Source organism: Charadrius vociferus, unplaced genomic scaffold (assembly GCF_000708025.1).
Source record: "Charadrius vociferus isolate BGI_N301 unplaced genomic scaffold, ASM70802v2 scaffold259, whole genome shotgun sequence".
NCBI lineage: Eukaryota > Metazoa > Chordata > Aves > Charadriiformes > Charadriidae > Charadrius > Charadrius vociferus.
Window position 1 is genome coordinate 2,290,058 of NW_009661368.1, and position 11,447 is coordinate 2,301,504.

General features: G+C 41.9%; 1 protein-coding gene across 1 annotated transcript in view; it reads left to right on the plus strand.

The window, feature by feature from the left end:
- The window catches only part of DOK5 (docking protein 5), a 112,997-nt gene that overhangs the window by 84,674 nt on the left and 16,876 nt on the right, over nucleotides 1-11,447 (plus strand). Inside the window, exon 2 of the mRNA XM_009893497.1 lies at nucleotides 4,772-4,879. Coding sequence (XP_009891799.1) covers nucleotides 4,772-4,879 — 108 coding nt within the window. The remainder of the gene's footprint in view (nucleotides 1-4,771; nucleotides 4,880-11,447) is intronic.

The following is an 11,447-nucleotide window of genomic DNA, read 5'->3' on the forward strand; positions in this document are numbered from 1 at the left end:
TCCCTACAAAAAAAAAGTTTAGAACATCCTGCAAGAAATTTCTCATGCTATTGTGCTGTGCCTTTATTAGATTATCTGTTTCTAGAGGTTATCGGAGTCACAAATGACAAGTTCCTGGCAATAGCCCAGGCTTTCTGGTAGTCATCCCAAGATACATGATAGTACTTTCAGCTACTGCTTTTAAAAAAGCAAAGTTTGTGTTTATTTGACAGTAAGTTCAGCGTCCCTGTAAATGTAGCTCATTGGAATTCCTTGTTTTAGGGCAGAGAGCAGAAAAACACAACGCAGGAATAAAATAGGGCAGCTTTCCCTGAAGCTTCATTTGTTCGCAAAGGAGAAATTTGCCAGATGAGACTTTGTGCTACTGCCTCTGACTGCTATATCCCTCTTAAATAACAAACAAATATGGGGTGGGATTGTTCAGTCCTGAGGTAAAATAAGCTTGCTTTGCCGTACTGTAGTGGAAGTACATATCTATCTTCACTTTAAGAACCAGCCGGTTTTAAACTCCCTGCCCCAAGATATGAAAAATTGCTTCCCCCCTCCAATTTCTAAATATTTGGCTATTTCCAGATGCTTTTTTAGATCAGTTGGTGAACAAAAGTGTTGAGGGGTGGGGTAAACTTGCTTTGGGCTGAAATCCAGATTTTAGTTTCTAAATTCAAATATTTGTTTCTTGTGTGGAATAGTTTGTGCTTCGTATATAAAGAATGACATTTTAAGCACTCAACAATCTAGCTCTTGGTTGCCTTGCTTTTCTGATCAGCCGGGAGGCGGTGAGGACTGACGGGTCTCCCTCCCCACACCCGTTTCCAGGACGGACCAGGGGTTTGGGTCATCACGTAGGACAGCGAGCCGCCGGTTTCAGTTTCCCTCGCTGCATGAGACTATTCTCAAACCACAATCGAACCGTGAAACCCGGGAAAGTCAAAAGGCATTTTTCCACTTTACTCAGCCAGATGCTGACCAGTTCCAGCTGAGATTAATAGCTCCTTTGCTTCACAGTGTATTTCCAGCATCGGAAGGAGCATGGGGATGGCTGAGCAATCCTGCCTGGTTCCTAAGGCACAGCACTGACAGCAGAATCCAAAAACTCAGAATGCAGCATTCCTAAAACCTCTTTTGACTTCAGTTGTGGTAATGATTTATATCAGCTGATCTTTACAGCCAGAAATAGAACTGTTTTGACGTGACCTTGGACATGCACATTGGATCACCGATCTGGGTTTTGGACGATCCATTTCATAAACAGTCATATTGTTTCTCTCGAGTTTTACGTTGTTACCTGCTGGATGGGCTGTTAAAGCTGAAATTTTTAGGAGAGACCATAGGAAGTAGATGCTGATTTTTGATACTCGAATTAAATTTTGAGTGAGGCTTTCTCGGGAGATCGCATAGGGAGAGCTTTGTAAGTTTTAGGTGTTGTGCTAATGACAGCTATTACTGTTCTCTCTCAGCACATCAGATCCTGATTTGCTGTTTGGATTATCTAATCACTGTCAGCCCAAGTATTTGGAGTGGAAGTAATTACAGCAGTACTTTCAACTAATTCCTATTCATGGAGTAGTAGCGAAAATGTTGATCTGAGGGATGAGTATTCATGACGGAACAGGCACCTAAGAGCATTTGGGGCTGGTTCTTGTTGCTGCTATCAAAACGGCTGTAATAATGTAAACAGTTCACGTGCTGTCTTCAACTTGAAGAAATACCGACAAGTCTCAGATACGGACTAGAGCATGATGGCATCAAAGACCTAATTACTTGCTCTGTATTGTAGCTCCTAACAGAGTCCATGATTCACTCGCTGTCTTGGGCACGTCATCTCTCCTGTGCGTTGAAAGGCTTTCAGTGCTCCTAGGCAGATGCTGCCAAATTGGTTATTTGTAGAATTGTTGAATGGTTTGGGTTGGAAGGAACCTTTAAAGGTGGTCTAGTCCAACCCCCTTTTTTTATTGCTTATTGCTAGAGGTTTAGGGTATAAGGGTTTCGGCTCAGTTAAGATGGTGCTGGATGTTCACTCGTGAGATACATGTGTCATGGGATCATAGAAGTGTAACTGTGATAAAAGCACCTGTTCTTGATCGCTCCATTATCTCATTTTTGAAGGTGCTAATCAGGCCTCAAGTGAGGAGATGTATCTTCTTTTTGAGTTTGTTTGTATAAGCTCAGCAGAGAGGAGTTAAACATCAGATGACTAACGTTAAGGGGATTTTGAACTGTATATTCAGGCAAACACTTGTTCATGGTCTCGTAGTCAAAACAAAATACTTTATTCTTTAAACTACTCTTGCATTAGAATCTCTCTGCCTAGAGATTCCGTAAGAGGAGAGAGCTGACTAGCTCATACAGAAGGAGGAGGAAGTTCAGAGGAGGGACCTTCATGACCTGACTTTCTTCCATTTTGCTCAAGTTATCATCGTGAATGCCATTTGTTCTTTATAGGTGTAGTTACTTGGGTCATGGAGATGTTGTCCTGAGGCACTGTCATAATGTATTCCAACCCTGCGGCTCTTTTGTTTAAGAATTATTGTAATATGGGAGCAGAACCAAAACTCAAAGACCAGTATTTATATTGTAGGCTTTTGCATCCTTGGAGGTACTTACACGTAACAGGTTTTGGGTTTGTTTTTTTTTTTTTCTTTTTTTTTTCCCCAGCTGTGCCCTGATTCTGATCTAAATCCAAGAATTAGTTTTGGATTAGTCATTGTTAAACTACAGTAATACATTCCAGTAGCACCAACTTATCATCTACCATGCTTGACTGGAATTGACTGTCAATAGTACTTATTCTCCTAGTGGCGAGAAGGAAGGAAGAGCAATAACCGTCCTTAATCTATGCCCTGTTGGAGGCAGAGCAAAACTTTATTTCCTTATTTGAATTAAATTATTATTCTCCTGTTCTTCCCCTGGTTCTGTGTGCTGCAGAGCTCACTGTTGCCGCTACAGCTTTGAGGCGCTTGCTGACCCAGAGGTGGTTCTGAGTGCAAATGGTCTGAGTAGGACATCATCATGTTGTAGTTGTTGTACAACGGCAAATGCATTACTAAAGGATTCTGTTCTCTCCTGTAGGCTTCTGATTGCTAAGATAAAACTATAGGTTTTTGAAAAGCGAAAGGACTGAATGCTCAAACTTTTGACAATATCTTTAGGGTGGGGTTTTGGAGAGTTCTTCTTGCCAGGTGTCATGTGGTTATCTGGGCCCAGCGAACAAGATTCTCAGAAGGCAAATGTAGAAAATCTCTTCCAGTATAAGTGGGTGCATATCTGAATTGCTTTTTTGGTGGCAAGCCCTCGTTTTGGTCAGTGTGTAGTCATTCTTGACCAATTCAATTTAAACCCTTTCATTAAAACCCTTTCATTAAACAGAACAGGTTGAGTGGCCAATAAGCTGGAAAATTGGAAGATGATGTTGATGGGTTCATCCAGTGCCTGGCGTCAGAGCAGCCTGTCCATATGCTAAATGCTTCTGCAGCCAAGTGGGCCGGGGGATGAGTGCCCACGTGTGAGGCAGAATAATAAAGCTGGGGGGGAATAATGTGATTCCCTGAACGTCTTTATAGAAAGAGCTAAAAGCTGGTGAAAGAAGCACAGCTAGTAACTGACGGTCATTTTTGGGCACAGAAATAAAGTTATAGCTACTTTTCATGGACGTAATTGTTTTGTGCTGACTACACTGTTTGGAAACCTATCAAGGGTTCAAAGGATGGAGGTGCCTTGTCTGCTGGTTACCTGGTGGGTATGGGCTTAGCTGGAGGCAGCGAGATGTTTTGATGGGTGTCGCCACTGATCACTCCAGTGAATTTGTGCTGCGCTGGAGCTCTGCCAGAGCTGTGAACTACTTGATAATGGCTGATCAGATTTTCTTCTTTGAAATCACACTTATTTTAGCGGCGGATTTGTTTTATTTCTAACTTACCAGGTGTTACTTTGGAATAACTGATTAAATGTGGGCTGTGAACAGTTGGCAAGGCTTATAATTCTTTCCTTCTATACAGCCGGTATGTTATCTAAGCTGAGAGCTATGGTTTTGGGTGTAAGAGGATGGTAGAAAGTGCACCACAGTTAAAGAACAGGTGGGAAGATGGCAAGAAATGGGGGCAGAAGTTTGAGAGATTAAGTGGCTTAATGCTGCAGACGGAAAGGTGTTTTTTCAACCACTCTGTGTAGACAGAGTCTGCTCCAAGTGACTTGAATTTAAATTCACCTGGACCTTGAAAGCAAAACGCCAGTTGTCAGAGTGGTCCTGGATTCTACTGTTCAATGATCTGCCTTTCCATTACCCGGTAATTCAGTTCCTTCTCCCTTATGTATCCTCATTGACCCTTATGCATAGAATATAGACTTACAGTTTTATCTCTTACTTGTGCGATAGAAGTTCCATTCCTACCTGTTTGCTCAAGGTTTCTTCCTGTCTGTCTTGAGCGTGCAAGACTGGAACCAGTAACAAATCCACACGGAAAAGTGTGTCACTTTATTTTAAAAAAGCTGTTTCCTAGAAAGCCCTACGTTTGCAAGCATAAGTACAGCTCCTTCTTCCTAGCACCTTTCATGCACACATGCACTGTCTTCATAAGAATTCCTGATTGTATCATAATTCAAAAGAAATAGGATGTAACTATCCATTAACTTGATTTTTATTTTTTGTCTAATCTACGGAGAGCCATTAATTGTAGCTCCAGAGCAACAACTGATATATGAGTTTAACTTCTATGCAAATATTAGTGATATTCAAGTCATTGCAGATGCCAAGTTTATTCTCTTGTGTTTCTAGATTTACCAGAGATGCTGGTTAGTATTCAAAAAAGCTTCAAGCAAAGGGCCAAAGAGGCTGGAGAAATTCTCAGATGAACGAGCTGCTTACTTTAGGTGCTATCACAAGGTAAGACATGGTGATATGGTTATTTCTCAAACTTGCTTCTACAAACAATCAAGAATAAAACCTAAAGTTGTCATGTATTAATTGGCCTGAAAATTGGAACTTTTTTGCTGTCGAGGTCCCGAAGCCACTTGTATGTTTCTTCATTCAGTAAAGTAGAGGCAGAGTAAGTGTTCCATTTTCTGCTTTGTAGCACACATCTTGCTAAGCTAATGGAAAATGACTTTATTTTTAGAGAAGATTTCCTTTGTTCTCCTCAGCCCTTTAAAATCAGAGCTGAAATACTTTGCAATGACTACTACTCTTCGTAATTACAGTAGCAAACATCCAAAGTAACGTGTGAATTCAAAAAGCTGAGTACTTGGAGGTTCCCATTTCGCTAGAATTTTGCACCTGTGGGAGACAGTAGACAGCTACAGATATGAAGGGCAACATGCAAATTTTTTGTGCAATGGTGATGTGAAAACCTTTGCTAAATTCACCGGTATTAAACGAATGAAGTTTTTCCCTCTTATCACTTCTCTGGAGTTATGTGCGCATTTCATATTCATCTGAGAATTTACATGTGTAATTCTCCTGGGCATGGAGATGAAAATAAGAAACTCTTTAATTTATAATCATTGTTGGCAAAAGCTTAATATATGAGAAGATTAGGAATTATGTGCATAAATTCCTGGGAGCTGGCGAGCACAGCTGAGCTGGAGGCTGATCTGCACTTACTCACTTTGACATACATTTAGGAGGAAATCTTGAGGGAATACTGAATCTGAATTCAGACTTGTCTGTCTACATGCCATGTAATTTGTAACTCATTGGTCATAAAACCTGTGGCTATTTGTAGTAAGTCATGCCCAGAAATAGTTCATTCAAATTTATATTAAGCAACTTTCAAAAGTAATGAGAAGTGCATTTTTTTTTTCATTTGATGTGTGTGAGGGTTGTACAGTGTATATAAGACAATTTCCAGCTTTATGTGAAATGCTGTGTTTGTATTAGTATGACTGTCAATTATTGATGCAAATCTGTATTTCTCCCATTGTATTAATGGAATATATCAGCAGCACACACCGACTTGAAGCTCAGATTAGGTAATGGATGTGAAATCCGTGGGGAATCTAAATGAGGCTGGATTTTTGTTCTCTTCTTTCAAGAAAATCTGTAGGTTAGCACTTACTTGTCACATATGTAACCTAAGAGCAGTTCCCTACGTCTGGCTCTGCGGACTAATGCACCATAGAAAGTCCCACTAGTTTTGAGGGATTTTCAGCTTTAAGTCAGGCTTAGTTAATTATAGAATTAACAGTTACTTAATGTTAAACTATTGCTTCTTCTATAAATTTAGTATCTGGATTTCTCTGGTAGCTTATTTCACAGGAATAAACAGTGGTCAAACTCCACAACTGGAGGAGTAAACCAGCCTTGAACGCAGGTCACTTGAACGTAGTGTGCAGTCCTGAAAGCACTGGTTCCAGCTGGAGGGAACGGGTAGATCACATCCTGTCTCCTTTTCAGGAACCGGAGGGTGGTGTCTTGGGGGTCTGAGTCTTACACTGAGTATACCTGAGATCAGTCTGAGCTTCTCTGGGGTTTTTTGGTGTCTTGGACCTGCTGAGCTGGACTGCCAGCTCCAATGCTCTGAGCCCTTCCCCTAAATGTCTGTCTGCTTCGGGTCCCGGGTGTGTAGCCCCAGATTACGGGATGCGGTGCTGACGTTTCAGCCAGAAGGCCTGCGGTGCTCCGGTATAAAATGGAGAGATCTCTCTTCCCAGCATCGTGCGAGCCTGGACACTGGAAGAGCTTTGTACATGGGGGCGCAGGCGGGCTGGACGGCTGGGGAGCCTTCTCGCTGCCATTTGTTCTCCACATTTATCCCTCCTCTTTGCCACTCTGTAAATGAAGCAGTGCTAACCAAGAGTTAGGTTGAGTGTGATTGCCCAGGACAGCGGGTTGTCACTTACGCAGCGTTGCTGTTTGGCAGCGGGGGTCTTCCGTGCCCCGTTTTTGCACTGTGATGGTAAATGAGGCTGTCCCCTCGTTCTACAGTCATCAGCTGTACAAGTTGACAGATCCTGTTTATTTTTAACAAACTTTACTGAAAGGAAGCTAATGAATATTAAATAGCATTTTCTGGCTAGATTGTGTTAACTTAGAAAGAGCACAGGTGGATAAAAATTAGTTTCTTTTTCTAAATAAGCTTTGTGCATGGTGAAATTCTAAGGCGGTGAATGATGCAGCTTCAAACAGTATTAAATAGGAGGTGTTGAAGAAGGAGAACATGTCACTGCTGCTCTATACTGCTCTATAGTTGAACTGGTTCTTATAAAAAAGCATAGCTGATTATTAATAAAAAAGTAAAAAAACCAACTTAATATGGCAGTCTTCAACTAACACTACTTGTCACCTGGGTTTGATGTATAATATTAAGGGGACTTTGGTACTCAAGACATCCGCCCAGAGGTCTAGGACAGTCATTGCTGTTGTCTTGCTGTTCGCTTGGTCAGCAAGAGCAGCTGTTGTAACAGCTCGGTGGTGCGCAGAGGCTTTTCTGCGACTGTTCTAATCCTGTCACTCCTGGGCAGAAGGCTGCTTCTCTGACAATAAAGTTAATCCTACAAATGAGAAGCCCGGCCAGTCCTGTTAACGTGTCAGGTGTCACCGTGTCAAAAGCTTGTGCTAATGAATTTAAGGGCGAATGCAGTTCGGCCTGATAGATGATGCTGTACGGGGGAAACCTCACTTACAGATTACCAGTGCTCCAGAAATGTGGTCGTTTACTTTCTACCTGGGTTCTGAAGTGATTCTCAAATGCTGTCGAAAGCAGCATCAAATCTGGAAAACCGAGGAGCCCCCACTCACCCCATCAATCTCACGGAAGGTTTAATCCATCATAAAACTGTAAAGGGTAGAAAAAGAAAAATGATGAACGGAGCTAATTTTTCAATAGCACCTGCCTCCTTCACTGAAGTGTTAAATTGTTTCATTCTGTTGCTTTTTTTTTTTTCCTGTTCTGTGATGAATTAAAGTGCAAATGTTTCTTCGATTTATTAGTGGAAGGAGTCTGTCCAGAGCATTTGTTCTCGTGGCCCCATGGTGGTACCAGCCACTGAAGCTGTGCTCTGAGACAGTACGGCATCTCCTCGGCACCTTTGTCCAGTCAGGGTCTCTCCTTCATCCATCTGAAGGCACCGCTGGGTCACAAACAGTGTTTCTGAGGTGTCTTGGTGTGTTTCTGTCACATTAGGGGGTCCGATTTGTTGACATTTGAATGTGTGATGTACGTGTCCTTTCCTGCAGCCCTGAACCAGGGGCTGAATTTTGACATCCTTGCCACTCAAAGTTTAAAACAACAAAATAATAAGTATTTTTTTTATATAATATTAACCTTTAAATACTTTCTAATCTTGTTCTATTTTTTTAAACATGGAAAGGTTGAAGTGTCCTAAAACACAGGTCATCAGAGAACAGTCATCTGTAACTTATGAAGCTGGAAATCTGCATACGCAAAGCAAATTGCCCACTTAATTCATTTGGTCCCACAAGGGAGAGAAAATAATTAGGATCCAGCCTACAAAATCTAGGCAGAGAATTGCCTTTCAGGTAGCTGTCTAGTTTTCACTTGGTAAATGTAAATAATCAACCACAAATTACCATATGTTTTAACAAAATAATATTGGAGGAAGGAAGAAATTCTCATTTCTCCAAGTGACTTTTGACTTTGCAATGTGCCAGAAGAATCCTTAATATTTCAATACAAAACCGACTAATTGCGTACTGCTGACAGCAATATACCGATTCCTCGAGGGGACCTAAGTTTTAATCCGATTGTATTAATCTTGCCTTGAAACAGGAGAAGTAATTTAAACAGTCTTTCTGTCTAGTTATGGAATAATCCATTTGGAAAATTGAATTGTGTAATTTGTAATTGTTTTCTGGGCTTGCTAATGCAAAACTGTATCGGTAGCAAATTAAATGTTTAAAGTATGACCACTCTGCTAATAACTGACCGTTAAACGTTTATTTTAATGAATACTATCACTTACTATGAATGAAATGTCTAGTTTGAGGCTTTAAAAGAATTAAAGTAACTTGTCAGGACATTTTGGTATCTTCACTATAATGCCGTACGGTGAGGCTCACTGCGGGTCTGCGGGGCAGGAACCTCTCCTTCCATATGGAAGGAGATATCTTGTGCGTGGCTCCATGGATCCTGTGAGCAAAGGAGCAGCCTCTGGGAGGGATGGTCAAAACTGAACCTCGAAATCCCGTAGTTGTTCCTGGCTTTAATTTCTTCGAAAAAGGCAGCGTTGGACTCTGGGGGGCGTTATGGCCAGCGTGTGTGATTCTGTACGTGAGCAAGTGAAAATTAGCAGCTGGTGATTTCTCCCACTGAAGAAAGGGAGATATAAGCATGGCTGTATTTTTTTTTTTTTTTAAATACACGTATATAAATATATAAAAAAACCTAGATAAAATTTTAGTGTGTTATGTATACTTGGCAAAATAGACAAGTACAGGCAAATCTTACAAGTAGGACTGGGCTGGAATTGCAGCAGCAGCGTTTGCCATTAAATGTTCCCCTGGCTTGTCCTGGGAAGTGTTCTACCTGAACTCATCATGGGGTGAGTTTTCAGGAAGCCAAGACAAAAGCATAAAGTCCTTAATTTAGATTAAAACACAAGGTACTTAAAACCATTGAACGTGGCAGTCGTGTGGACAATAAATATACTCCCTTTTGTTGTGTTCTGAAAGGCTACCCGTATTTGAGAATTACGTGCTAATTCAGACAATAATTTGAATGCTAAAGACCATTTTTAGTAAACTGTGTCTGGCGTGTTTTTGGAGGGAGTGGGAGAGATGGAAGAATTTTTGCCTGAGCGTATGTGGTCGGGGTGAAGCTCGGTCTGCTGGGACTGTTGGTCAGAAAATGAATGATTAATCCCCGTTCCCGGTTCAGAACTCTCCTACCACGCACCTCAGCAAGTATTTTAGTTTTTCATCTAATGAAATGTATTTCAGTTATATGCATTGTCATCTTAACATAAAGGAGGCTTGAAAGGAAAGGGGAGGGGAGAAGTATGCAAAAGGAGGTCTTTAACCCCTAAAAAAATATAATTCTTCTTGTGGTTTCTCTGTTTACACCGTCTTAGGTCTGACATTTGTGGTTTACCCACCTTTCTAGAGTTAAGTTTATAAATTACTTATTAATACATTACTTCTTAATCTCGGATAAATAAAACATACATGAATTAAACTAACCAGGAAAACACTGTTTTGCAAGAGCCTGGCAGGAGGAGAGTTATTTAAAAATGCAAAAAAAAAAAAGAAAACTTCAGCCTCAAATATTTGCAGGTGTTTGGTGTCTGCTCCTGACTCCTCTCCAAAAGCGCGGTAGAGGGGATGTTAGCAGCCTGCCACTTCTTCAGCGTCAATGCCGTGCATATGTGCCAGACGATTTAAACCATCTGTTGCGTGAGGGTGAGCAACAGGAAGGCTATTCAGGCACCTGGGATAACGATGGCATTTTGAAGCAGCTCGCTGGTGACACAGCAGGTCAAACATCAAGTGATCTTTAGACAGCTTGTCCCGCAGGAGTGCAGGTGCGCTGTTGAGCCTCGGCAGCAGGAACAGCTTCTCGGCTAAAGCTGGGTCTCGCCAGAAGGGGCGATTGCCGTACTGGAGTACCTCCGAACCTCTGGAAGGTGAAGGCAACTTCAGCAGCTCAGTCCCAAAAACGAAGAGAGGTCAGCTGCTTATTGGGAGTATCGACTAGGTGATCTCCAGAGGTCCCTTCCGACTCCCGCCGTTCTGTGATATTCAAAATTAGGTGCCACAGGTTGTATCCAGGACAGAAGGCACACATGAGCTGAAAGACTAAATTCAAGTGACACTTCTGCATGCTATCACTCGTGCCACTGACTTCAGAAAGGGTCCCAGAGTGCCAAATTTTGGCCATCTGTTATTCTCCCTGCGTCTGCTAGGTCTGGTACTGAAGAAAAACTTACTCTGAAACCAGCTGGGAAGGGACTGCAGTGTGTGCCTATCACCGTGGACATTTGGACCCAGGTCAGAGTTCAGAACCAGGGGCTACCTGTCTGTCACCCTTCCAAGGGAGACGCTCGGGTGTCAGCTTGTGCAGTTCAGCAGAAGCAAATGCCACCAGAAAATCTTCAGATGCGTGTGAAGACTTTCAGACCGTGCCCTGTGAAATGCCATTATACAAGAGCTCTCAAGCAGTCAATGCAGCACGAAATAGCCCAGGAGCTGTCAAATATTGTAGCTAGCATTTCTCCAAATATAAATACCATTTTTTTTCCCCAGTTCAGAGCTAAAACATGAGTTACAAAGAATTTGGTGATCAGTGAAATTAATGACACAATACTATTGATTTCAGTATTCAAGATTTTTTTCAGCCAAGAGGTGAAATCGCCTGCAATTTTATTTGACCAGGCTGTAAGCCAGGGCTCTTGGAGTGTGTTTTTGGTCTGTGGCTGCTGTGCTTTGCGGTGCAGACAGTCGGCATTCACACAGCTGTCGTGGTTTAACCCCAGCCGGCAAGAAGGACCACGCAGCC